The sequence below is a fragment of the Cygnus olor genome, chromosome 10 (genome assembly GCF_009769625.2).
Source record: "Cygnus olor isolate bCygOlo1 chromosome 10, bCygOlo1.pri.v2, whole genome shotgun sequence".
NCBI classification, from domain to species: domain Eukaryota; kingdom Metazoa; phylum Chordata; class Aves; order Anseriformes; family Anatidae; genus Cygnus; species Cygnus olor.
Window position 1 is genome coordinate 22,029,974 of NC_049178.1, and position 25,925 is coordinate 22,055,898.

The 25,925-nt window shown below is 47.2% G+C and overlaps 3 protein-coding genes across 8 annotated transcripts in view; all 3 read left to right on the forward strand.

The window, feature by feature from the left end:
- Positions 1-12,523, forward strand: part of IFT122 (intraflagellar transport 122) — a 32,623-nt gene extending 20,100 nt beyond the window's left edge. For 4 of the 6 annotated variants that reach the window (XM_040568314.1, XM_040568313.1, XM_040568310.1 and 1 more), the window contains 11 exons: positions 881-1,052; positions 2,174-2,276; positions 3,829-3,969; positions 4,971-5,068; positions 5,957-6,057; positions 7,830-7,995; positions 8,984-9,095; positions 9,530-9,658; positions 10,510-10,589; positions 11,243-11,407; positions 12,099-12,523. In XM_040568314.1, the coding sequence (XP_040424248.1) occupies positions 881-1,052; positions 2,174-2,276; positions 3,829-3,969; positions 4,971-5,068; positions 5,957-6,057; positions 7,830-7,995; positions 8,984-9,095; positions 9,530-9,658; positions 10,510-10,589; positions 11,243-11,407; positions 12,099-12,188 (1,357 nt within the window). In that variant the 3' untranslated portion in view covers positions 12,189-12,523. Of the gene's footprint in view, positions 1-880; positions 1,053-2,173; positions 2,277-3,828; positions 3,970-4,970; positions 5,069-5,956; positions 6,058-7,829; positions 7,996-8,983; positions 9,096-9,529; positions 9,659-10,509; positions 10,590-11,242; positions 11,408-12,098 lie in introns of those variants that run through there. The other 2 variants (XR_005822843.1, XR_005822844.1) reach the window with 1 other exon arrangement.
- Positions 12,524-17,748: 5,225 nt separating this feature from the next.
- RHO (rhodopsin) lies at positions 17,749-20,675 on the forward strand. Its single transcript, XM_040568323.1, has 5 exons — positions 17,749-18,153; positions 19,069-19,237; positions 19,321-19,486; positions 19,689-19,928; positions 20,482-20,675. The coding sequence occupies exons 1-5, from the start codon at positions 17,793-17,795 to the stop codon at positions 20,599-20,601; spliced, it is 1,056 nt and encodes a 351-aa protein (XP_040424257.1). The 5' UTR covers positions 17,749-17,792; the 3' UTR covers positions 20,602-20,675.
- Positions 20,676-21,778: 1,103 nt separating this feature from the next.
- Positions 21,779-25,124, forward strand: LOC121075276 (histone H1.8). Its single transcript, XM_040568325.1, is given in 6 exon segments — positions 21,779-23,743; positions 23,907-24,184; positions 24,269-24,407; positions 24,491-24,549; positions 24,648-24,837; positions 24,840-25,124. Coding segments are annotated over 6 exon segments (789 nt in total). The 5' UTR covers positions 21,779-23,727; the 3' UTR covers positions 24,947-25,124.
- Positions 25,125-25,925: the final 801 nt, after the last annotated feature.

The window sequence follows — 25,925 nt, forward strand, 5'->3', positions numbered from 1 at the left end:
GTAGGTTTTAATTCCATCTCAGAGTTACTATATAACAGAAACTTGAATGAATTCTGCATAACTTTATAATACGACAAAACCTGTTTGATACACTCAATTTGATTATAAACAAAGGTGCATAAGCTGTATTTGAAGCACATCTACAATTTAATATGTTTCAAAAGTTGCATTAAATGTTTAGAGCATAGGGGCATTATGTTATGAAATTAACTGCTTTACAGTAATAAAGAATGTGAGGGGGTTCATCTGTATTATGAGACTGTCTTCTAAAATATGCATGCTTTAAGTGTTTCAGAGTAATCATCACAGCAGTGATTGTATTTGGTAGCCTATTTATGTTTTAAACTGTTGAAACTGAGAATTGGAGCATGGAATTGCTAGACATAAATTCTTGGGCAGCTCTTTTCCTGGTCAAATACTTCTTGATTTGCAATAGTTCATGCTTTGGGTCTTCTGCTGAGTTGACATAAAAACTTGGACAGGTGACTTAGCATTCCCTTGACTCAGTTTCCTGTGTGGCAAATGGAGTAATGTTTATTCATGAGCTTTTTTTTTTTTTAGGTCAAAGTTAAGGAATCGTGTCCCATGTGACTTAGTCATGTAGGACCTACTGCTTCCCTCTGTCTTCATGACTGAGCAAACCCACGGAGGACAGGTTGTTGTGATACGGAATTGCGTGCATTAGTAAGGATTGTAGGAACAGGTTTTGAGCTTGTAAAAGATAAAAAGGATTTTAAACAGCTTTCAGTAAGCATTCAAACAGCATGTCACGTGATACTCCTATTACAGTATTAAATAATAACTGATTAAAAGTGAAGTTATTACAATAGTTAAACGGCAGCTGAACCCAAAACATTTGTCGTCTTTTTATTGTGTCTAGGTTAATAGAAGTTGCTCGGAAACTGGATAAAGCTGAGCGTGAGCCTTTGTTAAAATGTGCCTTCTATTTTAAGAAACTTGATAACCCTGGCTATGCAGCAGAAACATACATAAAGGTTGGTGACCTGAAAGCATTGGTCCATCTCTATGTGGAGACTCTTCGCTGGGAAGAAGTAAGCATGCCTTTGGTTCCTGTGTTTAAAATTGCTACTCCTTATTATCTCTGGTTGAAAGAGGGAGACAAATGTCTGGTTCCTCCACCACTGTAGTGAAGGGGGAAGCAAGGAGGGTGAAGGCTTCCATAGAATGTGATTCCAAGTACTCAGGTTAATTTTGTATGCTCATTGCTCTTTCTTTGATTTTGTTTATGGGTGGTTTTGGTGTTTTTTGTTGTGGTGTGTTTTTTTTTTCTTAAGTGTCCTGGCTGAACGTTTCTTGGTCTCATTTCTGAACACCTTTTTTGCCTGTTGGGGTATAGTTGCCCATTTCCTATGCAAATCCGTAAGATGCTTCTAGTTCATTAGAATAAATATAAATTATATCAGGGGAAATATCAGGGAAATTCTGTTTTGAGCTGCATTATTTTTATAACTTGGACATGTACGAGTGAGGTATGTATGATGTAGATCTGATGAATGTATGCTGTGTGAACCCCACTTTATAAACTAGATTTATGCTTATGATTAGGTAAAGTTTTGCTGACTTCCGTGGGTTTGTCCATGGAAGCATGAGTCTGCCAGTATCGCATACTTCAAAGTTGGGGTTACCTTAGTTCTGTTCATATTTCTTCAAATTAAGATTTTGATAGGTGTAACTTAAGGAAGGGTTTTCAAAGTGCCACTAGAACTGACACTTCACCTCCCCTGTAAATTATATAGGTGCTTTTGAAAATTGTAGGCTTAATCTTCTATTGACCAGTTAGTGAGTTTAGGAAACAAACCGTGTTTATAGTGTTCCTTCAATCTCTTTAGAAGATACATTCAGTAAAAAAATAAAAACATTTCATGTTTCCTGCTGTGAAATTTACTAAATTTCCTAGATACACTTTCAAGTTTCCCTAATTCATAATCCAGACTGCTGCTATGCTTAGCTTTTCTTTTGTTGGTGACTGCTTTTTATTTTAAAATACATTAGTTTCATACTGGAGAAAAGATGGATATAATCTTTATTATGTGTATGTATTTTCATTGTGAATTTACTTGGAAATAAAAGATTGATCCCATGGAGTATGCTAAACCCTTTAACTGTTTAAACCATGCAGTATGCTAAAAAATGAATTTATTATGTACCTCAGGCATTTGCTTTGAGTGAAAAGCATCCTGAATTCAAAGATGATGTCTATGTCCCTTATGCTCAGTGGCTAGCAGAGAACGATAGATTTGAAGAAGCCCAAAAAGGTAAGACTTGCTGACAGACCACTGGACACTCAAAATGTCCTCTGTACTTTTCCAGCACAGAATATGCAGTCTTTGCCCTCGAGGGTTTCTTATCAGTGAGATTCAAAAACAAATAGAAACCATGTTTTCAGACCAGTCTTAAAGAAAAGTAGCTGGGGGTCTCTATTTAATTAGAAAATGTGACGGATCTATCAGAAGTGATGGCATCCAAATATAGTTCCAGATTTTTCCATCTCATTGCATAGCTGAGATTGACATGTGGCAACAGGTATTTGGCATATAATCTGAACTGTTCTTATTAATATTTTCATCACAATAAGATTCAAAGTGTAGCAAGCAAGTACGTTGCAGACCAGAGTGAAAAGACCTGTTTTTCCTTATGTTTAGATAATGTTGGGTTTGTACAAGTAAAATCTTCATGTTTCTTTAAGAATTTTCATAGATTTTTGTTAGGCTTATAAAATTACCTTTAAAGAGAACTGTCAACCTTCCATCATGTGGACAGGCTTCAAAATTTTATTCGTAAATTGTTCCAGGGATAAGAAGAGATTTGAAGCAAGCTCCATGTGGAGCCAGCATGTTTTTAGTATACTTCCTTTTCTCAGGTGCAGCTCCATGTGACTGTTGCATCTGCTATTTCCAGAGCCAGCTCGGATCTAAGAGTGTAACTGCATTTGCATATAAGGGCCAAGCTAGTGAACATGCCAGACGTGAGCTGTCTGTACAAAACTAGTGTATATGTCTCAGCAGTAAACCTTTGAGCATCTGCTTTTAGGGCAGCTTAGTAGTTTGCACATAGAGCTCTGCACATATAGGTACATTGTTCCCAGTTAGTTCCGCAGAGGACTATGCTGAAGTTTCTTGGCTGATATAAACTCCCCTAAACTGGGTGAGCTAGAGATCATTGTGTATGTATATATGAGAATTTGGTTATATCGGAGCTAAAGTCAGGAGGCAATTGTGCTATCTTTACTTATTTTTTTCCTTTATTACCCTATATGAAGACAGTGTTTGCCAAATAAATTTTTATCAAGTGAGAATTCAGGATCTAACTTTATACTGGCTTCTGAGGGTCAGTTAAAGAAATGCTTTTAATAAATGCTAGAATGATACAGTAAATGGTATATTTTTTTTATTTTTTTTAATATTCAGCATTACAAACTAGAGCTCTAACTTCAATTTATAGTAGTGTTGAATGCAGGTGTGATTTGTGGTGTTTAGAGATTGCTTGTATACAAATCTAAAGATCATTGTGGTTTTACTCTTTTCTATATTTAAAGAAAAAAACAGAACACCCTGCACTGTACAACGTCTGTCAGCTCAAGAGCCCCTGAGACAGTGCAAAAGCCATGAAATACCTACAGATCCATCTCATGTTCCATTAGCGTTGCTGCTTTCAAGGAGAAAAATACGAGTGTATAATCCTTTTCATCCTCTCTGAGTAGATGATTTGATATTGGCTGAATAGGCTGCTCTTAATTTAAAAACATTAATTTCAGTTAATTGATATAATCACACTGTAAAATCCTCTTTGTTTTGGCCTTCTTCATAGCATTCCACAAGGCTGGCAGGCAGAGTGAAGCTGTAAGAGTGCTGGAGCAGCTTACACACAATGCTGTGGTTGAAAGCCGATTTAATGATGCAGCCTATTATTACTGGATGCTTTCCATGCAATGTTTAGATATAGCCCAAGGTAAGTAACTGAAAGGAAGTCGTATTTGTTACCTTCTTGTGCATGTAAACAGCTAGTGAATTGTGATAGCGTTGCTGCAACTACTTCACTGTTGTTTTTTCTTCTTTTGTGCTGTATGTAGCTCTGGCTTGTGCTATTTTTGTAGTCCCCTGTTTTTCCCATGTGTTTATTTAAAACAGATGAGCAAAACAACAACATCGGCATGTGTAGGCCTCGTTCTGAAATCTGGCTAGAATCAAAATAGTGTCTCCTGGGATCCTGTATCCTCACGTACCTTCCCTCAACACACTTCAGCTAGAGAACTGATTGGCAGGTTAAAATACTAGTAACTAAAAGGTGGCCTTGGAGCATAAGATCTGCCTAGTACTTTAATGTGGGTGGGGGAGATACTTTACAAACTATTTTTGACAACAAATAAAAACCTGATTATTAGCTGTCATCTCTTCTTCTTCAGTGGGAGAGGAGTGGAGCCAGTAGTTAAGAGATGTAGCTTGGTAACGAATACAAAGATTGATAATACTGTCTTACGCTTGGTGCTGTAAGTACATTTTTTAGTTCAGCTGTTGCATGATAGTGCTGACATATTACCCCTGAGGTATTGTATGGAAATGCAAATTGTTCCAAATTTTTATTAGTGTATTTAATATCTATGAAACAAATGTTTCAAAACTCATTTTATTTATAAACTCTGAAGTCATGAATGAAGTTCCCAGTGATGCACAGCTACTATTTTCTGCCTTTAACTCTGCCATAGCCTCTAGCTATGTTAAAACTATTGCTTTAACTGTTGTGTTTTACCATGCTTTTTTAAAGCAGAAACTTGCTCACAAAAACAGCAAGTCTGTTTAACCTGTGTTTTGCACAAATAGATAGGACACACCTGGACTGGTATGCACTTCTTTTGGAAATGCTGGCACTGGTATCATAATACATTGTTTTCTTCCCACTGAGTCTCGTAGACTCATCTTGGAGACATATACTAATGCCTTTACATCCCACAGAGAATGAACAACAGAAGACTGAAATGTTACAGAAGTTTCATCACTTCCAGCATTTGGCAGAAGTTTACCATGTCTATCACTATATTCAAAGATATACGGTAAGATATTTACCTTAGAAGTTGTGTACTTATGCTTTATGAGCATTTTTCTTTTAGGAGTCCAGAAATAACTTGAGGTATTTAATGACTTATCAGCGATACTGTATAGCAACTTATTTCTTTGCCTTCTGTTGTACTGCACAAGAACTTCTGTTGTCTTAGTTCCTAAAAACTGCAGTGCAATTTTAGCAGATCTGTGTCTCAGTGTGGGCAGAGGATATGACAACGGTTGACTTTCCACCCCCGGTCCTTTTTTTGCTAGCTGTATTGACTTGGTTCCAGTGACTGGGTCTCTAGTCCTACGCTGGCTATGGTAGGCTCTTCCTTTAATCATGGAATACAGTTTTGAACAGAAGGCACCCTAGCTTAGAGATTCCCACAGTGTGGTACTTGTATCAGTAATGATATTTATAAATTACTCCAGAATGATATACAGTCTTGAGGGGGGATCTCCCGCTGCTTCCAGCAGTTACAGTAATGTTACCACCACTGTTGGTGAAAATATCTTCTGTAAAACATTTGAGAACCCTTGATCCATGCCCTTACGCAAAAGAAGACGCTCTGCAGCTGAGCTCTGTGCTGGTCAGACTACTTCAGACCTTAAGTGGTGGAGACTCTACACCATTTGTGGCTGGTATGTCCTGTTTTTAAATAGCCTGTTAAAGATTGTTTTAACTACATGGATCTCTTTTTGTCTTTCTGTGTGTAGCAGGCATGAACATTGGTGTTAGGCATGTAAAACCTACTTGGTATATTCTGTCAGCACCTCTTCTTTTTGCAGCTGTATGCAAGAGACACGGTACTTGAGATGCCTAGTGTTATGATGCTTAGTGATAGAAATTGTTGGTTTGCCGGCTTAGAAATGTCTGTTTATTTTTAATACTGCAGGAGGAGCCTTTCAGTTTCCACTTGCCCGAAACACTCTTCAATATTTCCAGGTTTCTGCTTCACAGCTTAACAAAGGAGACTCCTTTGGGGATCTCAAAAGTGTATCCTTCCAATACAGCACAGAATCTAGAAGCTGAAATGGATGAAAAGAATAATTGAAGTTGATCCACAATGCAGAGATCTACTTTAGGGTATGTTCAGTTTCAGCTGTTGGTTACAGTTAATGGAAATTGACTTGTGTCCCTAAGGAAATAATCAGCACCTTCAAACCATTGTGTTTAACTGCACTACCTTCCCCCCCAGTCTTTGGGAGCTGTAAAAATCAACCAACATGTAATTCTCAGCCACCCACCCAGTCTGATGCATCGCCTTTGTCAGGGAAGCAAGTTCTAGGATACTAGTCATCGAAACAGGATGTTGGCTCTGGATCTTGACAGTGTTGCTGCAAGGAGACTGAACTGAGACAGGAGGTGGTGGAGGGAGGGGAGAAACAGGCGCTTTTGCTTCGTATGAGGCCGTTATAGCTGTGTAGTGTCTATCAAGCTAACATTTGCACAGCTTTGTTAGTGCATATTGCATCTTTTGGAAATACTTCATAAAAGGCCTGTGTGAACACTGTAGAAGTGTACCTGTCTGTAAAAAAAATAACAAAAAGGATCAGCGGTTGCCTTAGGGACAGTGTGATATTCTTGGTTTTGCTTCCATTGTGGCTCTGGATGGGATATTTGCTTTCCTTTTAGTAACTTCCTCACTTATAAACGTATAATCTTTCAAAAAGTCTTTCATAACATTCCTTGTGCCCATTATGATTGGTAGCTTTCTAAACAGCAGCTATTGTTACATGCTAATGAAAGAGACACCCCTTGGTCACTGCCACAGCATGCGCTGAGTTCTTTCCAGTAAGATCATGTACATTTAGTAGGTGGCAGTGCACTGCTGGTGTTCATAGCTATCTGTCTCTCTGTATATGTAAAATTTGGATGAGAAAATCCATTCACTGCAAAATTAACTTCAAAATGGAGTCAGAAAATTTAACCAAAGCAGTATTAATGTAGGGCAGTTGTGGTTTGACCGGGCCGGCAGCCACGCACCTCACAGCCGTTCGCTCACCCTCCCTCTCTGGGATGGGGGAGAGAGTCAGAAAGAAATGAACGCCTGTGGGTTGAGATGAAGACAGCTTATTAGGACAGAAAAGAAAGGCAAATAATAATAATGAGAACAGTACTACTAATAATAATGTGTACAAACAAGTGATGCACAATGCAGTTGCTCACCACCCACTGACCGATGCCCAGCCTATCCCCGAGCAGCCACCCCCCCCACCCCAGCCAGCCCCCCCATATTAATTGTTCAGCATGACCCCATATGGTACGGAATACCCTTTTGGCCAGTTTGGGTCAGCTGTCCTGGGTCTGTCCCCTCCCAGCTCCTGCTGCATCCCTAGCCTGCTCGCTAGCAGGACAGAGAGAGGTTGAAAAGTCCTTGGCTTGGCGTAAGCACTGCTCTGCAACAATTAAAACACCAGTGTGGTATCAACGTTATTCTCATGCTAAATCCCAAACACAGCAGCCTACCAGCTACTGGGAGGAAAATTAACTCTATCTTAGCCAAAACCAGGATGAGGGTCAGTTCCTTACCTCACTAAAAATTACCCCCAGCCACTTTTGATAGTCCTTTCACATTTGTTTATTTAAATGGAGTTAAGTATATAGTTATGTGTATATATGTATATATATACGTATATGTATTTTGTTAAGGCCTATTTGAACTGCTGTTGTAGAATATGCCTCATTGCACAGTTTCTATGACTGGAAAGAGCATTGTAGTTTTTCCTAAATGCCATATGTATTTTTATTCCTTAATTTAATTATAGTAATACATTATTTGCCCTGGCAAAACAGAGTAAAGCTCTTGGTGCGTATAAACTGGCTCGTCATGCCTATGACAAGTTACAGGGACTGCAGATTCCAGCTAGGTTCCAGAAATCAATTGAGTTGGGCAGCCTGACAATCCGATCCAAGCCATTTCATGACAGTGAAGTAAGTTGTATTGTTTCCTTTTAATCATTAATAAGTAGCCTAATCCAAGAATCTGAGTTGCTTTATACACAAAAGTCTGAAATACATTCTGCTAGGTCTGTGGTATATTTCCACTAGAAGCAGTCCTTTTATTGTTATTCTTCAGGTCAGGCTTCCATTTGCTCCTGAGAACAAACTAAAATCAGTTCTTTCTTGATAGGCAGCTTCTGTCCTCCCTCTCCTGTCTTGTGTCTACCTTCTTCTCTGCCTATTAATTCCTTCAAGCCTTTTTCTCTCTGATCCACATGCAATTACACCATGGTCTTTATGACTTTCTGCAGCTGGAGGTCACTTTCATTTGTCCCAACTCCTAGCACTCCTTCCCTCCTCCCCCTATCCCTTGAATGACCTTCCTTCCTTAAGTCTTATTTTATCACCTTTTCTTCTTTAACTGAAGCCTGAATTTCTGCAGTGCTCTATAAAGCCACCTCTCATGGAGTACAAACTAAAAATAAATTGTATTGTGCACTGAACAAGCACCTGGCTACCTGAAATAATAGAAACACAGTCTTAAGAACTGCCTAAAATAACTGTGCTCTTGAAGAGAAGAGAAATGAATTAATTGGAAAACTTGAATTTGACCAAACCTGCGAAGAAAAAAAATTCTCAGTTTAAAAAAAAAAAAATCTCAGTAAACTTCCCTTCGACTTCTTTTAGTACTATGTATTTGATACAAAATTTTGCTTCTGTTACTGCAAAGGCAAGGTGAAAATGTTATTGTTACAATGGTGAAGACAGCAATTTTTTAATGTGAAAACTTGCTGTTTTATTAAAAAAGAAAAGCGTTTTCAGATGTTTAAGGATCTGATTTCACAGCAATATTTCTTCCGATTAGGGCTGATGTAATATCAGTGGTGTAAACCTAAGGAACCCCTGTTTAATTGAAACCAAAGTGTACCAGATATGCTGGCCTGTTTATGATTACTGTGCTCTGTATGTGTCTTTGCAGGAGCTTGTACCCTTGTGTTATAGGTGCTCTACCAACAACCCTTTGCTAAATAACTTGGGGAATGTCTGCATTAATTGCAGACAACCTTTCGTCTTCTCCGCGTCCTCCTATGGTGCGTTGGAATATCATACTTTGTTGTACTTTTCATGTAGATAAATGTTAAACTGAACAGAATATATTAGTACTTGATTTGTTCCCTTTGCAATGTTGCTTGGACAAGCAAATCTTCCCTTTCAGTGTTGTTAGATTTGACTAAGTGGCTGCTTCTTGTCCCAGGCGTAGTTGGATTTCACTGCAAGACACCAGCAGCAAAGCATTGCTTTATTCTGAAACACTGAGTGTGTAAAGTGCTTAATGAACACAGATGTTGTCCTTTGAGAAGTTGAGGCATTTGTTTTGTTGCTTTTGTTTTGTTTTGTTTTTTCCTTCACGAGAACGTGTGGGGAGAAGCCAGAGGATGTTCACTTCTTAAAGGGCAAAGTATTTTCTAGAAGGCATTTTCTGAGATCTTGTAGGTCATGCTCCTTGTTTTTCACACCCCTTTAGAAGTGCTGCATCTGGTTGAGTTCTATTTGGAAGATGGCATCACGGATGAAGAAGCTGTAGCTCTCATTGATCTTGAAGCTCCAAGACTGAATAAGAGGGAGAATAAATGGCAAGAGATGATGAGTGACAGTATCCTGTTGATTAAAAACTGTTTGCAGTCCCTTTCTTAGGAATAAATAAGCAATTTTGATTTTTTGTAGGTTTAATTTTTTTGTCATATGACTGATGCAAGTACGATTATGTTGTTTCCTTTTCAAGTTAGTATAACAAGCAGTGATATATTAATTAAACCTACTACGTTTATAAAGATTTTTCATCACAAAACCTTGTTTCTAATTATCTGAAATACTTCATTTTAACAGTGGAATGCCATGCTGTACCTAGTCTGTTGTAACTGCTTTCAGTAAAGAGTGGGGAGAATCTGAAGTGTGTTACTCATTTCCAACAACAGCTTGCTTTAGAGGCTGCTTTCTTCTTAAGCAAGGGAAACCAGCATGGACTTTCTTCATAATCATTCCTGTTGGAATCTCTTTTGTAATGTTTTGGCACCCAGAGCTCCCAGTTGCTGTGGGGGCCATATAATACTAGGTGCACAGTAATGCAAAAGAAAACGTAATCTCTGAATAAAACTGCTTAAAATGTAATTTAAAGAGTTGGCTTCACTTGCTTTTTGCAATGTCAGATGCGGACAGACCAGAAATCAGGCAGAGCTGATGTCATATTTGGTTGTAGTCAGTTTTGCTGGTCTACAGCTGCTGCAATTATAAAGTTCCTTAGTTACTGTAATCAGAGGAACCCCTTCTCTAGTACTTTCTATAATAACCTAGGCACTGTAGCAGCCTGAGAATGCCTTAACCCTCTGGAGCAACAAGGATACCAGTCCTGCTAGAATGGTTTTATACTTATTCTGTGAGTGCTACCTACAGTGAGAACAGCCAATTTTACAGGAACTCTGGTTCTTCCTTAAGAAATGTCTTTAGATGCACAGAGTTTGAGGCTTGATGACAATGCAGATGTTGTTGAAGATGATGATCCCTTTACAGCAAAACTGAGCTTTGAGGTAAGAGCCTTACCAGCGTCTTCCCATAGCTTCTTTTCTTGCTACCAATAAAAATCAGTAGAAAATCTTGACTTACAGTTCATGCTGCTCTTCTAGTGTGAATGCGTTATGTAGACTATCACAAGAGAGATACAGATCAGGGGGCTGAAAGAGAGAGATGGAACTAGAGAGGGAAAGGGATTTACCAGATAATAACTCCTCTCTTTTAAAAAAAAAAAAAAGAAAAAAAAGGTTTGTCTGGTGGGAAAATTGTAAAAAACAAACAAAAAAAAAAACAAGGTATATAAAAAGATCTTAAAGTAAATGTTCCTGGAATTTGATTTTATCATCATGCTGTGGGGTTGTCTTCTATGGATATTACTATAAAATAATCATTACTGTGAGGTTTTAATATGTGCCTGTGGGCATGGGTATTATTTACGAAGAGTTGTGTTAACATCTGTAGTAGAAACTCACTGAGAAGAAGATAGAGATGTAGCTGGATGCTGTTGTCACTGGAAGTGTTGATAAAACTGCCAGTGAGATGGTGAGATCAGGCTCATTGTATATTATCTTTTCCTGCTGAATTGTACTTTGCATTTTACAAGATCGTATTAATCCTCAAAGGACTTTGCAGTTGGTAACAATTTCTTTCTAAACCTGCTCACCTGCAGCAAGGAGGCTCAGAATTTGTTCCAGTGATTGTGAATCGTGCTGTTCTTCAGTCGCTGAGTCGGAGGGATGTTCTGATTAAACGCTGGCCAAAGCCATTGCGATGGCAATACTACCGTTCCCTGCTACCAGATGCCTCCATTACCATGTGTCCATCATGTTTTCAGGTAGTGTTTTCATAGAGACGTTTAAAAAAATACTGAGAAATTAGCTGAAACAATTCAAATCATTGATAACTTCATACTTTAAGATATATTCAGTAAATTCCTGAATGGTGTAGAGACAGAGAAGCAATGAAAAAATGAGCAATGTGGTGCACAGAGGAACAGCTGCCTTCTGAAAACCTTGAGGTAGCTGAGTTTGGGAAGAAAACTTTGAGAAGCTGCGCTGACAGCAATAGTCAGAACCTGTTGAGCAAACCTCAACTGAACAACAAATGCTGATTTGTATTTATTCCTTTTTGGTCTGCCTCTCTGACATTCAGCCTAGTCTAGCAGGGAAAATCAGTCAGTAAACTAAGTTAGCTTGTGGTTCAGTCCCTCTTTTCCTTCTTCCCTTCTCAGGAATGGCTTTTTGAAATTCTGGAATTCAGTCACATTTGGTTACACAAATTCTAATTTTCATCCTTCCTAAAAGTCGTTCATTGGTTTGTGCATCTTCAGCTACACTGGCAGTGCTCTGCAAAATGTTTGCTGCTCTGTTGTAGGTTATAGCTCTGACAAGCGCTTGAAAGTAAGAGGGCCAATTCTTGTGTAATAGTAGCTTCAGAATGTGTCAGAAAATCCATTGAGCTCAGTTTGCATTTTCTTTGATCTAGTCACAGGCTAATTTGCCCCTCAATTTGTTCCTAATTCATAGATGTTCCACACAGAAGACTATGAGCTTCTTGTGCTCCAGCATAACTGTTGTCCATTCTGCCGAAGGAGAATAGATGAGTCAAACCAATGAAGAAAAACAATCTTATACCTCAACTGAGAGACTTCCCTATTGACTTGGCAAAGTACTTGTTAGATTCATCGTTTTCCTAACAACTTAGTTGTCATCTTGTTCTGTTTTGTATGTGAGTGGAACTGAGTTGAAGAAATTTAACTTTTTTAAATGAGAATGTCCTCTACACTTCCCAAACAAGCAGCTGAAGTGCCACGGATTTTTACAGGAAGGTTGCTAGGGTCAAGTTCAGACTTGAAGTAATTGTTTTTACTCCAACTTGTGTTAGAACTTAATTTGTTCCTTAATATGTACCTGTTATTGTCAGAACTTCAAATAAATGCGACTATTTTTCAGTACTGTTTGTCTCAGAATTTCCTTTTAACCTATGTAGAATTTATGCTTGTTAAAATCCACATGACAGGTTCTGTATGGAAGTGTCCATTTCATGTTAGCAAAAACACCCAGATGTAAGTTCCTCATCTGTCTACTGCAGCCTGTGTGTTTCTGGGAACATTAGCATGTTTACCATTAATGAAAGAAAAGCCACTGACCTAATGGGCTAAGCTGAATGTGTTTGCGTGCTTATAAATACATTGGGTTGACAGGGAGGAACGCCAAAGCAGCTGAGGGCTCACAGTCAGCCACTGTTTTCTCACAGTTCCTCCTCTTTACCTAAGGGTAGGAGAGTTCCTCGTCTGCTGAGAAGAAAATTGTAGGTGATGCAACTTGCTTTGTTATTAAGATCGTGGGGTAGCTCGCAGGAATACTGGCATCCTGTCAGCTCCTGTGGCTGCTGTGATGTGAGTGTACCTTCGTGGTGTGGGCCCGCCTGCCTGTCTGAGCTAGCACAGCTCTGTTGACTGTCGTGCTGTGCTCCCTGGCAGAGGTGATGCGCTAACGCAGTATTTCTGAGCAGTAGCTCCTGAGCATTGTTCCGGTCCAGAGCCATGGGAAGCACAGTGGAGAGGTGAGAGGAGATGGACCTGCCTTCCAGTTTTTTTCTAGTGTAGCCAACCAGGTGCTGAGAGTGAGGGGACTTCAGTGGCGCAGCTGCTTGACCAAATGTGGCAGGTCCCTCCCAGACAGCAACTAAGCACCCATGCAGTTGTATGCTCACTTCCCACCCCACTCTGGCAGGACGGGAGATAATTAGAAGAGCAAAAGGAGAAAAACTTGTCGGTCAAGATAAAGATAGTTTAGTAAGCAAGAAAGGCAGTAAGAAATTTATTCTTTAATTCCTTGTGGCAGGCAGATGTCCAGCTGCTTCCTGGAAAGCTGGGCCTCAGCATGAGTAATGGTTACATACTGGTGGTTATGGTGTTTGTCTTCCTCTTCTCCTCTTGTTTCTGAGCACCACGTCACCTTGTATGGAACGCCCCTTTGGTCAGCTTGGGTCAGCTGTCCTGGATGTGCCCCCTCCCAGCTGCTTGCCTATCTCTGGCCCATTGCTGGAGGCAGAGTGGGGAACAAAATTACCCTTCAGCTCTGTGCAAGCAGTGCTCAGCAATAGCTAAAGGGCTGCTGTTTTATCAACACCATTTTAGCAAATCCAAAACACGGCACCACGTGGGCTGCTATGAAGAATGTTAACTCCATCCCAGCCAGATGCAGCACACCAAGTACTGATAACTGAATCTCTGGAGGGTGGGTACTGAGCAGTTCTGACAGCGTGAGAATCTGTGTGGGGAACCAGCTGGGCTGGATTGGAGTTGGGAAGTGATAGGTCTCTTGATTTTAATCCAGTTCAAGTTGTACCCTTGTTAGCATGAGTTTTATTATGACATCCTGTATGTCACAAGGCTCCCTTTGTTATGAGTGGCAAATAATATTCTAATTTACTGCCTTAAACTACAGTCTGAGGGTGGCGGGTGCTGGTAAAACAGCTACCGTGTGAACAGCAGCACTTTGCTCGTGAAATCAGTGAGCGATGTCTCTGTCTGCTTGCGTTCCTCTGGAAAGTGACACTTTGAAATCTTTCCACTCTCGCGAGACCCCACCTGCAGCGCTGCGATCAGCTCTGGGGCCCCCAGCCCCAGGACAGGGACCTGCTGGAGCGGGTCCAGAGGAGGCCCCGAGGCTGCTCAGAGGCTGGAGCAGCTCTGCTGTGAGGGCAGGCTGAGGGAGCTGGGGGTGCTCAGCCTGCAGAAGAGAAGGCTCCGGGAGGCCTTAGAGCGGCCTGCCAGTGCCCGAAGGGGCTGCAGGAAAGCTGGGGAGGGACTTTTTGTCAGGGGGAGTGGTGACAGGACAAGGGGGAATGGCTCTAAACTAAGAGAGGGAGATTTAGGTTAGATATAAGGAAGAAATTCTTTACTCTGAGGCCGGTGAGGCCCTGGCGCAGGCTGCCCCCAGGAGCTGTGGGTGCCCCGTCCCTGGCAGTGCCCGAGGCCGGGCTGGGTGGGGCTGGGGGCAGCCTGGGCTGGTGGGAGGGGGCCCTGCCCGTGGCAGGGGGTGGCGCTGGGTGGCCTTTAAGGTCCCTTCCAACCCAAACCATTCTGCCATTCTATGAAATAGCACTACAGGGTTTCCAAGTCCCTCAGTGGTTCCTGACCAAATTTGCTTAATTTACCACTTTAAAAACATTCTGTTCTAATTAGCACTTGTCTGCTTTCTGACTCGTATATCACTGTTTGCAATAAAGACTTTGCAAGTGACATTGATAAACAATGCTGTTTGATACGTGAGCCAAAATGGAATTCAGTTTGTTCTCCCAGAACTGAGCTGGCTTTGTAGAGCTAGGAGGAATGAAAAATTATAAAAATAAATAGACAGGGTTTACAATGACACAGAGGCAAAATAGATCAAACAAGGAAGCTTTTTTTGTGTGTTTTTAAACAACTTCTCTGTCAACACAGTCTAAGTTTGAGAAGAGTATTGGGCTTTTCCAGGCAAAGCTGGACTCTGCACATCTCGTCAGTTGTTAAGATGTTCTAGCTCCAGCCTGCCTTGTGCCATTGAAGCTCTCTGGTGACTCCATGATAAGAAGTCCCTGGATGTGCAAGTCCCACCACACAGCTTTTGTTTGAACCAATCGTGAGTGGTTCACCAACTCTTTTCTTCAACTTGCCCTGAGCTTCTACCCTGTCACTGCTTGTGTTTCCCGCTGCCCTTACTCCAGTGGTGACGCAGGTCAGGCCCTAAGCCCCGAGCAGCAGCTGCTAACCTCAGCAGCAGCTTATTGCATCAGAGCTTAATGTGGCATATTTGTATATGGGGAAGATAAACCTTTAATCCTTCTTGTACACCCAGGTACAAGTGTGAACAGCTGCACTTGCAGTTAGTGGCACTGCTTTGGCCTTGACAACACGTGAAAAGTTAATTGAGAGGGACATAGTACGAGCAGAGGATGTGCGAGGAGCTGGTATTTGCACACTGACGTGAAGGAAGACTTCTGTGGCTGTCCGGGGTGATCGTGACCTGCCTTTGATGACAGACAGGTCTGTCTTTGTCAGTGGTACCAGCACTTCAGGTCCATCAGTGCTTCTGTAAGATGTTCCCCACTTAGAGGGAAGGTTTCCCTGCTTGGCCTTTTATTTGAAGAGAACACAGAGTTTTCTGCTTTTTCCCTTTGAACGGTTTTGCATGTACTAAACTAGCCCACAGGGAACACTGGTGAAAACTAGGCCAGGACTGAAGCAAGTTTATTAAGGCCAAGAGGACGTGAGCCTCTGCTCATCTCCCACCCGCAAGCTCCAGCTGCTCTGGCACATCCTCCTCCGTGCTGCATGAGGCACTCAGTTGCCCCCTCCTCAGCTGCTGGTTGCAGGGGAAGTTAAGCCCAAGCCCCTGGCTGCAGCCTAGAAAGCAATTGCTGTGGGGGTGCTCAGGTCCCCTAGAGCCCTGTCCCCTACCAAGGGGCCAAGCAGTCTGCTCTAACCTCTGCGGGGACACCGGCTGGAATTTGCGTGCCAACTGGAGTGCTATTAGTGCTGAGAGTAATATGTACATGAGAACAGGGATAAACAGTGGGTGCAAAGAAAGAAAGAAAGGAAAAAAAAAAAGAAGTGGGGAAAATAGCTTTGGAGTTTGAAAGATTAATCGTGGTGGCACGAACTGGAAGGAATCACCCTGTACAGAAGGGAGATCTGTGGTTGGCTTCGTTGTGTTCACTTGTGTACATGCTGTCCTATTGTCTCTGAAAAATGTAAACCAGATAATGTCTAACTCAGGTGCTGACTGGCCAAAAGAACATTTCAAGCACAACTGAGTGCATCAAGTGCGGAGGTAGACATTAGGACATGGGGGGGCTCCAACAACAGCTTCCCCTGCAGCTCTAATGCCCACCTACATGGAATCCAACACTTCTGCAAAGTTTCAGGGAGACTGAAGATGTCTGTCACCCAGAATATGAGGTCGAATGTTGGCTTCAGCTCAGAAATTTCCTTCTGTACCTTGTCCATGACCTTTGTCAGCACCAATGCAGAATGATACCTGTCCAAGACAGATGGGCTAGGTTATTTTGTTGGTGCTACCAATGTAATTGGCGTGATGCAAAACACATGTCAGGTAAGGGACGGAGGAAGTGATACAACTGGAAACTCACCAGCAGGATCAGTGTTTAACTGTGTTCTTCAGACCTTCCCAGTCAAGTCTTGCAGCAGAAAAAGCAGATGGCTGAGAGCACATGGGAGAAGGGTTGATGGTCATGCTGCCTGAGAGTACTCTGTCACCAGCCTCCTCCTGGGAACGGCAGCAGTGATGGCGACGGCTCTGCAGCGGGGGCTAGCTGGTGTCACAGCTTTCCTCTTGTAAGAACAGGCCTCTGTCTCTAGTGGACCACACCAAACCTGCCCAGCCCAGCACCCTCTACAGCCCCCAAACTCACAGTTGTGGGGTTTTCAGTCCCAGAATTCACTCCTGCTCACAGGGAGCAGAGAAGAGTTCGGTTTGTTGGCAAGAGCTGAATGCTCAGCCTGGGAGCTTTGGGCAAGCACAGCCATGAGCAGGATCCTGCGTGCTTTGTCTTTCCCTCTGACCCGGTAGCGACGTATCCCGTTTCCAACCCTCTGTGGGGAAACTGAGGCATGTCCAACTGGTGGGCAGCTCAGCCCTTGAGTGCCCCTGGGGGGTGGACTGCGTGCTCGGTGGGGCGAGTGCCTCCCCTGGGCGATGGCAGCACGAGCTGTGGGCACCCCGCTCCGGGCCACGGGGTGCAGTGACCACCTAAGGCACGGGGCTGCCCCGAGCGCTTGCTCCTTGGGGAGCGGCGCAGCCATGCCGAGTATCGAGGCTGTGCAGGTGGAGCTGCCTCCTGGTTTGGGCCCCCCATCGAGCAGTGTGCTGCAGAGCTACCTCTTTATATATAATGACCATGAACCACGGTCTGCAACAATGACAGTGCAGGCCAGAAACAGGTGTCACCTTAATACCTTCCCAAGAAAGCCAATTAGTCCTGGATGATTATGATTAATAATTCTCTAAGCCGTAATCGTGCTGACACCAATGCCTGGAGCTTACCCCAGGGGGCACTTTATAAGGGGTGCCCCGCGGAGGTGAGCATAGCCACTTCTCCCCGGGGTAACGGCAAAGGCTGAGAGGTGGCGGGAGCCCAGCTTCACAGGCAATTCCCCCACGCACACAAAAAAAACCTGAGTAAGAGCAAAAGGCACCTCACCAACCGCAACCATGAACGGGACAGAAGGCCAAGACTTCTACGTGCCCATGTCCAACAAGACCGGGGTGGTGCGGAGCCCCTTCGAGTACCCCCAGTACTACCTGGCTGAGCCCTGGAAGTTCTCGGCGCTGGCTGCCTACATGTTCATGCTGATCCTGCTCGGCTTCCCCGTCAACTTCCTCACGCTGTATGTCACCATCCAGCACAAGAAGCTCCGGACACCTCTAAACTACATCCTCCTGAACCTGGCGGTCGCCGACCTCTTCATGGTCTTTGGAGGCTTCACGACCACCATGTACACTTCGATGAATGGGTACTTTGTCTTTGGAGTAACAGGGTGCTACATCGAAGGCTTCTTTGCTACACTGGGTGGTGAGTTTTCCAAATATTCAAGAATCTTCTGCCAGAAATTGCTCCAGATTTTAGGAAAGGGTGGGAGGATGCCCAGATGCTCTTGGAAAAACATGTGGTATCTGGAAGGTACTCGGTCTGCCGCTGGTGTGGGCTGAGGCAGTTGCAGTGCTGGGAGGTGGGAGGTGAAGAAAGTGACAAATTACACTTTTTTTTTTTTAAACCTTATTTTGGTAGCCACCTGCTCAGTATCCTGAGAACAACAACGTAGCAATGAAAAGTAACCAATAGCAGATTTTGCTGGATTTGCACATCTTTTTGGCTTGCTCTCTGGCTGGAGATCCGGCAGTTTGTTCTTCCCGCTTGGCGGGGCTGAGCCTGGTGCTCTCTCTGACGCGGCGCTCGGTGGCGCAGGCTGGCCAAGCTGTCTCTGCTCCCCTGCCAGCCCGGCTTTGACAGAAACAGATGTTAATCAGAAACTGTGTGTCTAAAAACGCCCTCCTCTGTTCAGCTCAGCCCTCAGCCACAAGCGAGGCAACTGTTTTGCTGGTTCGGGCCTCATGGCACAAGTTGCTGGGAAGCTGCGGGTAGGAGTAGGACCCCGGCATGATGGGCATCCCGAGCGGGGCTGCAGACCCGCGGGTGTGGGGGCAGTCCGGGCAGAGAGTGGGGTTCAGTGATGGACGCCAACACGCAGGGCACGGCGGTTACTGCAGGGGCCAGCACCGCATTGTGGAGGTGCCTTCTGATGCCTTCCCACTGTGTCAGCACTTAGCCCTTGTTCATTGCTGTTTCTGAACCCGGGTGGGGATTTACCTGCTCTTAGGGGTCTTCCCTGGGAACATGAAAGGTCGGAGGAGGCCCTGTGCTGCCCTCAGTAGCTTTTCTCCTGGCCCTCAAAGGCCCTGTATCTCCATCCCTCTCTCCCTGCTTCAGGTGAAATTGCGCTCTGGTCACTGGTCGTGCTGGCTGTCGAGCGGTACGTAGTGGTCTGCAAGCCCATGAGCAACTTCCGCTTCGGGGAGAACCACGCCATCATGGGGGTTGCCTTCTCCTGGATCATGGCCCTGGCGTGTGCGGCTCCCCCGCTCTTCGGCTGGTCACGGTAGGCAGGGTGCCGCCTGGCGCGGGGCCCCGGCTGGCCATGGGCGTCTGTGCAGGGCACCGACCCCCTGTGTCACCTCACAGGTACATCCCTGAGGGCATGCAGTGCTCGTGCGGGATCGACTACTACACGCTGAAGCCAGAGATCAACAACGAATCGTTCGTCATCTACATGTTCGTGGTTCACTTCATGATCCCGCTGACGGTCATATTCTTCTGCTACGGGAACCTGGTTTGCACCGTGAAGGAGGTGGGTGCCTGCTGGTGAGGGTGCTGCAAGGGGCCGCGCCAGGCTCCGGACAGGTGGCAGGAAGGACCGGGTCGGTCCCCCCCGCAGGGGAGCACCGCAAGCTCCGGGCATGCAGCCCAACTACCCCAAACCCTGACCCCACACCCCTCGCAGGCTGAACCCTCCCCCACATCCATCACCTCCCTGTTCCTTCTGCCCGCAGGCTGCCGCCCAGCAGCAGGAGTCTGCCACCACCCAGAAGGCAGAGAAGGAAGTGACCCGCATGGTCATCATCATGGTCATTGCCTTCCTCATCTGCTGGGTCCCCTACGCCAGCGTCGCTTTCTACATCTTCACCAACCAGGGGTCAGACTTCGGGCCCATCTTCATGACCATCCCGGCATTCTTTGCCAAGAGCTCTGCCATCTATAACCCTGTGATTTACATCGTAATGAACAAACAGGTAACTGCCGCATGCCAGGCGATTTCCTTTGTGGTGTTTGGCTTCATAGCAGCTTGGGGAGAACTACCAGACCTCCAGCGCACCAGTGAGCTGCGAGGGCTTTGCTTCCAGGTAACCTTGTGCCTGTGTGAAGGAGGGTGGTGACAGTGCAACTCATCCCTTCGCACAGCATAGATCTTGTAAATGCAAACCCATCCATCCGAACGAGGCACATGTTGTCCCAGTGGAAGAGCTGGGGCTGCACTGCGCCAGCCCCGGGCAGCAGGAAGGAGACTTCACCCTGCACGGTGCATCCGGCGCTGCCATGCCAGAGGTTTCCACACAGCCCCCTGCAACAGCCCCCAGGAGCCTGTGTCTCTGGGAGATGCTCCCGCTGTGACGGCCCCACCTCTGGACAGAGCCTGGGCACCAGGGCCTGGGCAGAGCCTGCGGTGCTGCTGGGGCTCGCTCTTGCCATCCCCCTGGCTCTGCCCCAGGCGGCACAGAGGGATCCAGCACAGAGGCAACCCCCAGCGGCCACCTGCCCTCACCCGATGTCTCCCTTCTCTTCCAGTTCCGTAACTGCATGATCACAACCCTCTGCTGCGGCAAGAATCCGCTGGGTGACGAGGACACGTCTGCTGGCAAGACAGAGACCTCCTCCGTCTCCACCAGCCAGGTCTCCCCCGCATAGGTCCTGCCAGAGCGGCCGGCCCTCAGGGTGTGCGTCACCGCCCTGCCGGCACGAACCTAGTCCCACCACTGCCATCGCCTGCCCCCGCTTCACCACGGCCCTGCAGGGCGGGCTTCTCTCTCCTGACAATAGGAACCCTGGGAACAAGGCTGTGAATGTGTACACATGTTTTGTAATTAAAATGCAAAGGCTTAGCTCCTCCGCTGTTGTAAATCCGTGCTTTTCTGTTGATTTGCTGAGAGCTCACACCCGTCTGCACCGTGCAGGCCACTCGGTCTGACATCCCCTTCATGCGCACGCATGCCCTGCACCACAGGGTGTGAACCCCGGGCCACGACAGAGCCACTGCTACCTCCCTCACCGCGGCCGCACAAGGGCCTCAGTGGGGCTGGGGCTGAGCCCCCCTCGGCTCTGCCGCTGGGACAGAGCCCGGCAGACATAGGCGGCAGCTGGGCCCTGCTGCGCCGTGCTGGGGCCACTGCTGGGTGCTCCAGGCCCAGCCCTGCCCCACCACCGCATTTCAGAAGATCCGGGAGGCGCTGCGACGCCTCTGGGGAGATGGGGGTGTTTTGGTGTGCATGGGCTCCTCCGTGCTGCAGAGGTGATGGTGCAGACCCCACCTGCAAGCAGGCGGCGTGGCGCGGCATCGCACAGCTGCGGTTGGGTGTGCTCGTGGAGAGCTTGGTGCTCATTTCCACGGGCGCCCAGCATCGCGATGTGCACTCGGTGTTCGCGCCTCAGTAGCAGCCCCTCTTGATGCCTCCCCCAGCAGGAAGCTGCTTCCCCTTCCCCTCGCGTGGCCTTCCCTTGTCAGACACCCGCAGGCCCTCCTGCAGCCTGGGGCCATGCCCCGAGCCGCGGTCCTCCCGCACCTCCCTGCCTCAGCTGCAACCCAGCTTGGCATCAGCCCAAGTAGGAGGTTTTGGCCAGTGCTTGTGCTTTTGAGGATTGATCGGTGCATTGCTAAGCTTCCCTCCGCACTGTAGCAGGCAAGACATGGGAGCATATGGCTCAGAGACGCCAACATATGTTTTAAGCACTACAAGATGGCATATTGCAATTGTAGCAGTGTTCTTCATTTTATTTTTAGCTCAGTTATACAAATAAGATGTTTTTCTCGCTGTTCAGTGTTATCAACATTTGAAACTATTTTTGTACATTATTATCCTCTCTGATTTCTAATCCTATGCAGCTTTGCAAGGTCTAATAGGGAACATAGAGAACCCATGCAAGTTAAACCTTTAATAAAGAGCAATTTGCAAGTACAATTCTCTCATTATTTTTTTTTATCGATACTTCTGCATATTCAGTGAAATCTGAAGATTAGCAGTTTATGAATAATTCAGTGTTTAGGCTGATGCCTGATTCATGTATTTCAAACCTGGGAGCTGGTTTTGGAGGGAAGAGGAGGAAGGGTTTGGTGTTTGTTTGCTGCCTGACAAGGCAGTGCTCCACAGGAGCCGTGTGGTGCTTGGCACTGCGGCTCTCCTGCGCAGGACCAGCCTCCAGCCCACGGGCTGTCGCCCCACATCGCGCCCAGCCCTACAGCTGTTGTCGCTGGGGTCAGCAAGGCCTAGGGCCCCTCTGCCAGCCAGGTGGGTGCTGGGGGCATCACGGAGCTGCCAGAGAGGTGATGGTCGGCTCTGGGAGGAGAAGATGGTTGTAGGAAGTGAATGCAGCCCTGCTGCGGTGCAGGACCCTGTGGCCTTCCAGCACCCCCATGGCCTCCTTCCTGGCGAATTCAGAAATTGACTGGAAATGGATCAGGGAAAGGGCCAGCCGTGCTGGTCTGGGCAGAGCCAGGCACATGGGACTTGGGCACAGGCCTTTTCCAGAACCCTGCTCCAGGCCAGGCTCCTGCTGGCGCCTCGGTCCTCTGCCAGAACCCAGCCCCAGGCTCAGCAGGTCGGTGCAGACCTCGATGAAGGAGGTCTGTCTGGGCTGAATTTTGCATGTTCATTGGTGCAGTAGCACATCTGCTGCATCAGGCCATGAACCAGCGCTGCTGACACATGATCCCAGTCCTTCCACAAGTTTGCAGCTCCCCAGGGACTTTCACAGATGATGCACACAAAAAGCTCATGACTTTTTTTTAAGGAGCAAGGGACTGACACAGCATGCTCTGGAGAAACACAGCAGTCTCCGGGGTGAAGACATTCATGCTATTCCTGCACCAAAGAGCTGTTTTAGTGAATTAGACACGCTCACCCCATGAGCACATGCAGAACAGAAAGTAGCACAAATGTCCCACCCCACTGAAACAGCGGGGAAAATCACAGGAATCATAGGATGAATTAATTTAAACACAGCCATGACACAGAAGTGCCCTGGGAGCCTTGGGGACCTGGATGGTCAAAGGCTCAGCTCGTCCCTTGCCCATGGGACGATGCTATCCCCAGTGCAGTGCAGTGCAGTGCAGTTGCTGTGCCAGGAGCTGGCATGAAGGGGAGGTGGAGGGGACACATTAAGGCTGCCCCTGCATAGGACTGGGTGCTCTCTCCCCTGAACACAGCAGGATGTGGTGAACATGGGCACGTGTGGCATCCCACTCATGAGCACACACGTGGGGCTACTGCAGGAGAGTTGCTCCTCCTGCTTTAGCCAGCTGACAAAATAGCTCTTCATTTTCCTCCTCTCGTTTGTGGGTTCATTTCTCCCTCCCATTACTGGGCTCCCCGTGCAGTGCAGCCCCTGCTTCCCTGCGGGACTGTCCTGCACAAAGGGCCCCAGCAGACATGCCAGGCTCCCCATCCAGCCCATGGCGTGTGCTGCCAGTACGCGGCCATCCCAGCACCCAGCAGCGGGGTGGGTTCCTTTGCACTGCATGGTCACAGCCTTCACCCTGTGAGCCCCCTGTCTCTCGTCCCTCTCTAAAACATCTGCTGAGACACAGCCCTTCTCCTGCCAGCCCCTCACAAAGATTTGGGCATGAGTACTTGGCTTCACAGCCACCTGCTCCCCCTGGGTGGCAACCAGAGCGGTTAGCAGCTGCCAACCAGACCTTGCAGTTATGGTGCTAATCAGATAAATTAGCTGGAAGTGAGGTAAACCTGTGATCAGGGTCAGTGGTGCTGTAAGCAGAGCTGGGGCTGTTGGGCTTGAGGCTTTGGGTTGCTGTGTGCTGTCATGGAGCCTCAGACAGGTAAGGGATCTGCGGGGTGCTGCAGGGCTTGGGCACTGTTGGCTCTGGTCACTGCGAGCCTGTGGAGATGAGCATGGTGATGCCTGTTTGCTTTCAGGGGACTTGCAGGCTTTGGGGCTGTGAGCACTTTAGTCTCATGATGGCCCTCTTGCTTCCCTCACAGATGAAGCTGGCGGTGCTGCCCGGTTGTCCAGTCAGGTTGTTCGGGGCCGGCGGCACCCCCCGACGCTGCACATGGTTATTGAGGCACTGCAGGCCCAGGACGGGAAGAAGGGTGCCTCCGTCGTCACCATCAAACGCTTCATCCTGGCCAAGTACCCCGCTGTGGACCCAGTGCGCCTCAAGTACTTGCTGAAGCAGGCGTTGACCAAGGGGCTGAGCCGTGGGGACCTGGTGCGGCCCCACAACTCCTCTGCCCTGGGGGCCACTGGCCGCTTCAAGGTGAGGGGGGGGGGCTGCTGGACCCCATGCTGCGGGGTTGGTGCTGAGGTGCTGCCCAGCCCCACTCCCATACCTTGCACACAGCTGGCACCTGAAAAGCTGCGGCAGAAGCAGCCGCCAGGCCAGACAGATCCCACAGGAGGACAGGCCCCGAAGCCAGGACGCAGAGGAGCTGCCAAGGCCACCCGGGCCCCTGCGGCACTGGAGAGCGAAGGAGGACAAGGTAATGGGCTGGTGGTGTCATGAGCACCCTGACCCTGCTGAGAGGCCCCTGCCTGTGTTGATTTGCTGCCCCCCTCTCCACAGGTACTGCTGAGGAGAAGCCAAAAGTCGTGAAGCAGAAGCCAAGGACAAAGCCTGCAGATGTGAGTATGGCCCTTTGGGAAAGCTGGGGGTGCCAGCGCTGTGCTCAGGCTGCTGACTCACAGCATGGCAGCAGCCTGATGTGCTCTCTCCTCTCCAGGCCCAGCCGGCACCGGCAACAGCGAAGCCCAGCAGTGATGGAGCAAAGGCCCCTCGGGCCCCTGCCAAAGGGCGGTCAGCGCCCCGCACAGCTCTGGCTGCCAAGGACAAGGGAGGGAACGATGGTGACCGCCCTGAGGGTGCTGGGGCAAAGGGGACCCAAAAGGTCCCAATGGGCAAGACTAAGGGGAAGTGCCTGGGGAGGTTTGGGAAGCTGTCCCCAAGGAGAAGGGGGCTAAAGGCAAGACAAGGAAACCCCAGGCAGCCCGAGGTGCTGGCCACGGGGAGGCTGCACCATAGGAGGCATCCCTTGCCGTGGTGGGCAAGAAGGTGCGCTAGGGGTCCTAGGTCTCTGGCAGTGCAGCACTGTGCCCAGCTGAGCCCAGACCCATGGGGTCTGAGTTGGTTTTAGTCTACAGGACAGATTTTAACTCTGTGTTCACCTGCTACTAATAAAGCTGCTTCACTCATCATGAAATAGTGTGACTACTGCCCTGCTCCTGCATACCTGTCTCCCAAGGCCAGCACTTCCCAGCCCAGGGTAAACATGGATCCCAGCCTGCTCCTGGCCTCATCCCAAGTGGGATGAGCCAGCATGTGGACTCACGGAATGGACATGAGCTGGTGCTGCAGCTGCCAGCTCCCATGAGGTGTCCTGTGCATCCCCACATCACTGGCTGCTGGCTGGAGTAGTGCATAGTAGTTAGGGTCTTCCCAGGAGCCTATCTGGCCAACCAGCAGTGCTGGGGTGGCTTTGGGGGGCTGCATGTGTGCAGGCTGGTGGTAAGCTTCAGCATCAGGTGATGGCCTAGTCGGGGGCACTGGGATACTCAGGGGCACATGGGGCTCAGTATGGTGGCACCCCTGAGCACTGGGAAGCTCAGGCTTGGCCAGCTCTTCTGATGTGGGGCCATGGCACCCACAGCCTTGGAATGGGGTAGGTGTCCAGCTTCATGCCCTACCAGCTGACCTTGTGCTAATGCCTGGCTGAGCTTGGATTACAGGAGTGCCAGGGCAGGAGGTGTGGGTGCATGCTGTGGACAAGGGCCCCCAGCAGCAGGAGGAGCTGCTGGTTCTTTAACCACAGTAAGAGGAAGACAGAAGTGTTTTGGGGGCTTAAAAGAAGATTTTGGGGTGTTTGCAGCAGGGTGTAGAATTGTTTGTGTTCTTGTTCTCTGTCTGTGAACAGTACTCACCTCTAAACCTGTCTTACTAGCTCCTAGTATGTTGGTCAAAGTATGAAAACTTTCATGTAAGAGTTTCAAATGCCCAAATTTCT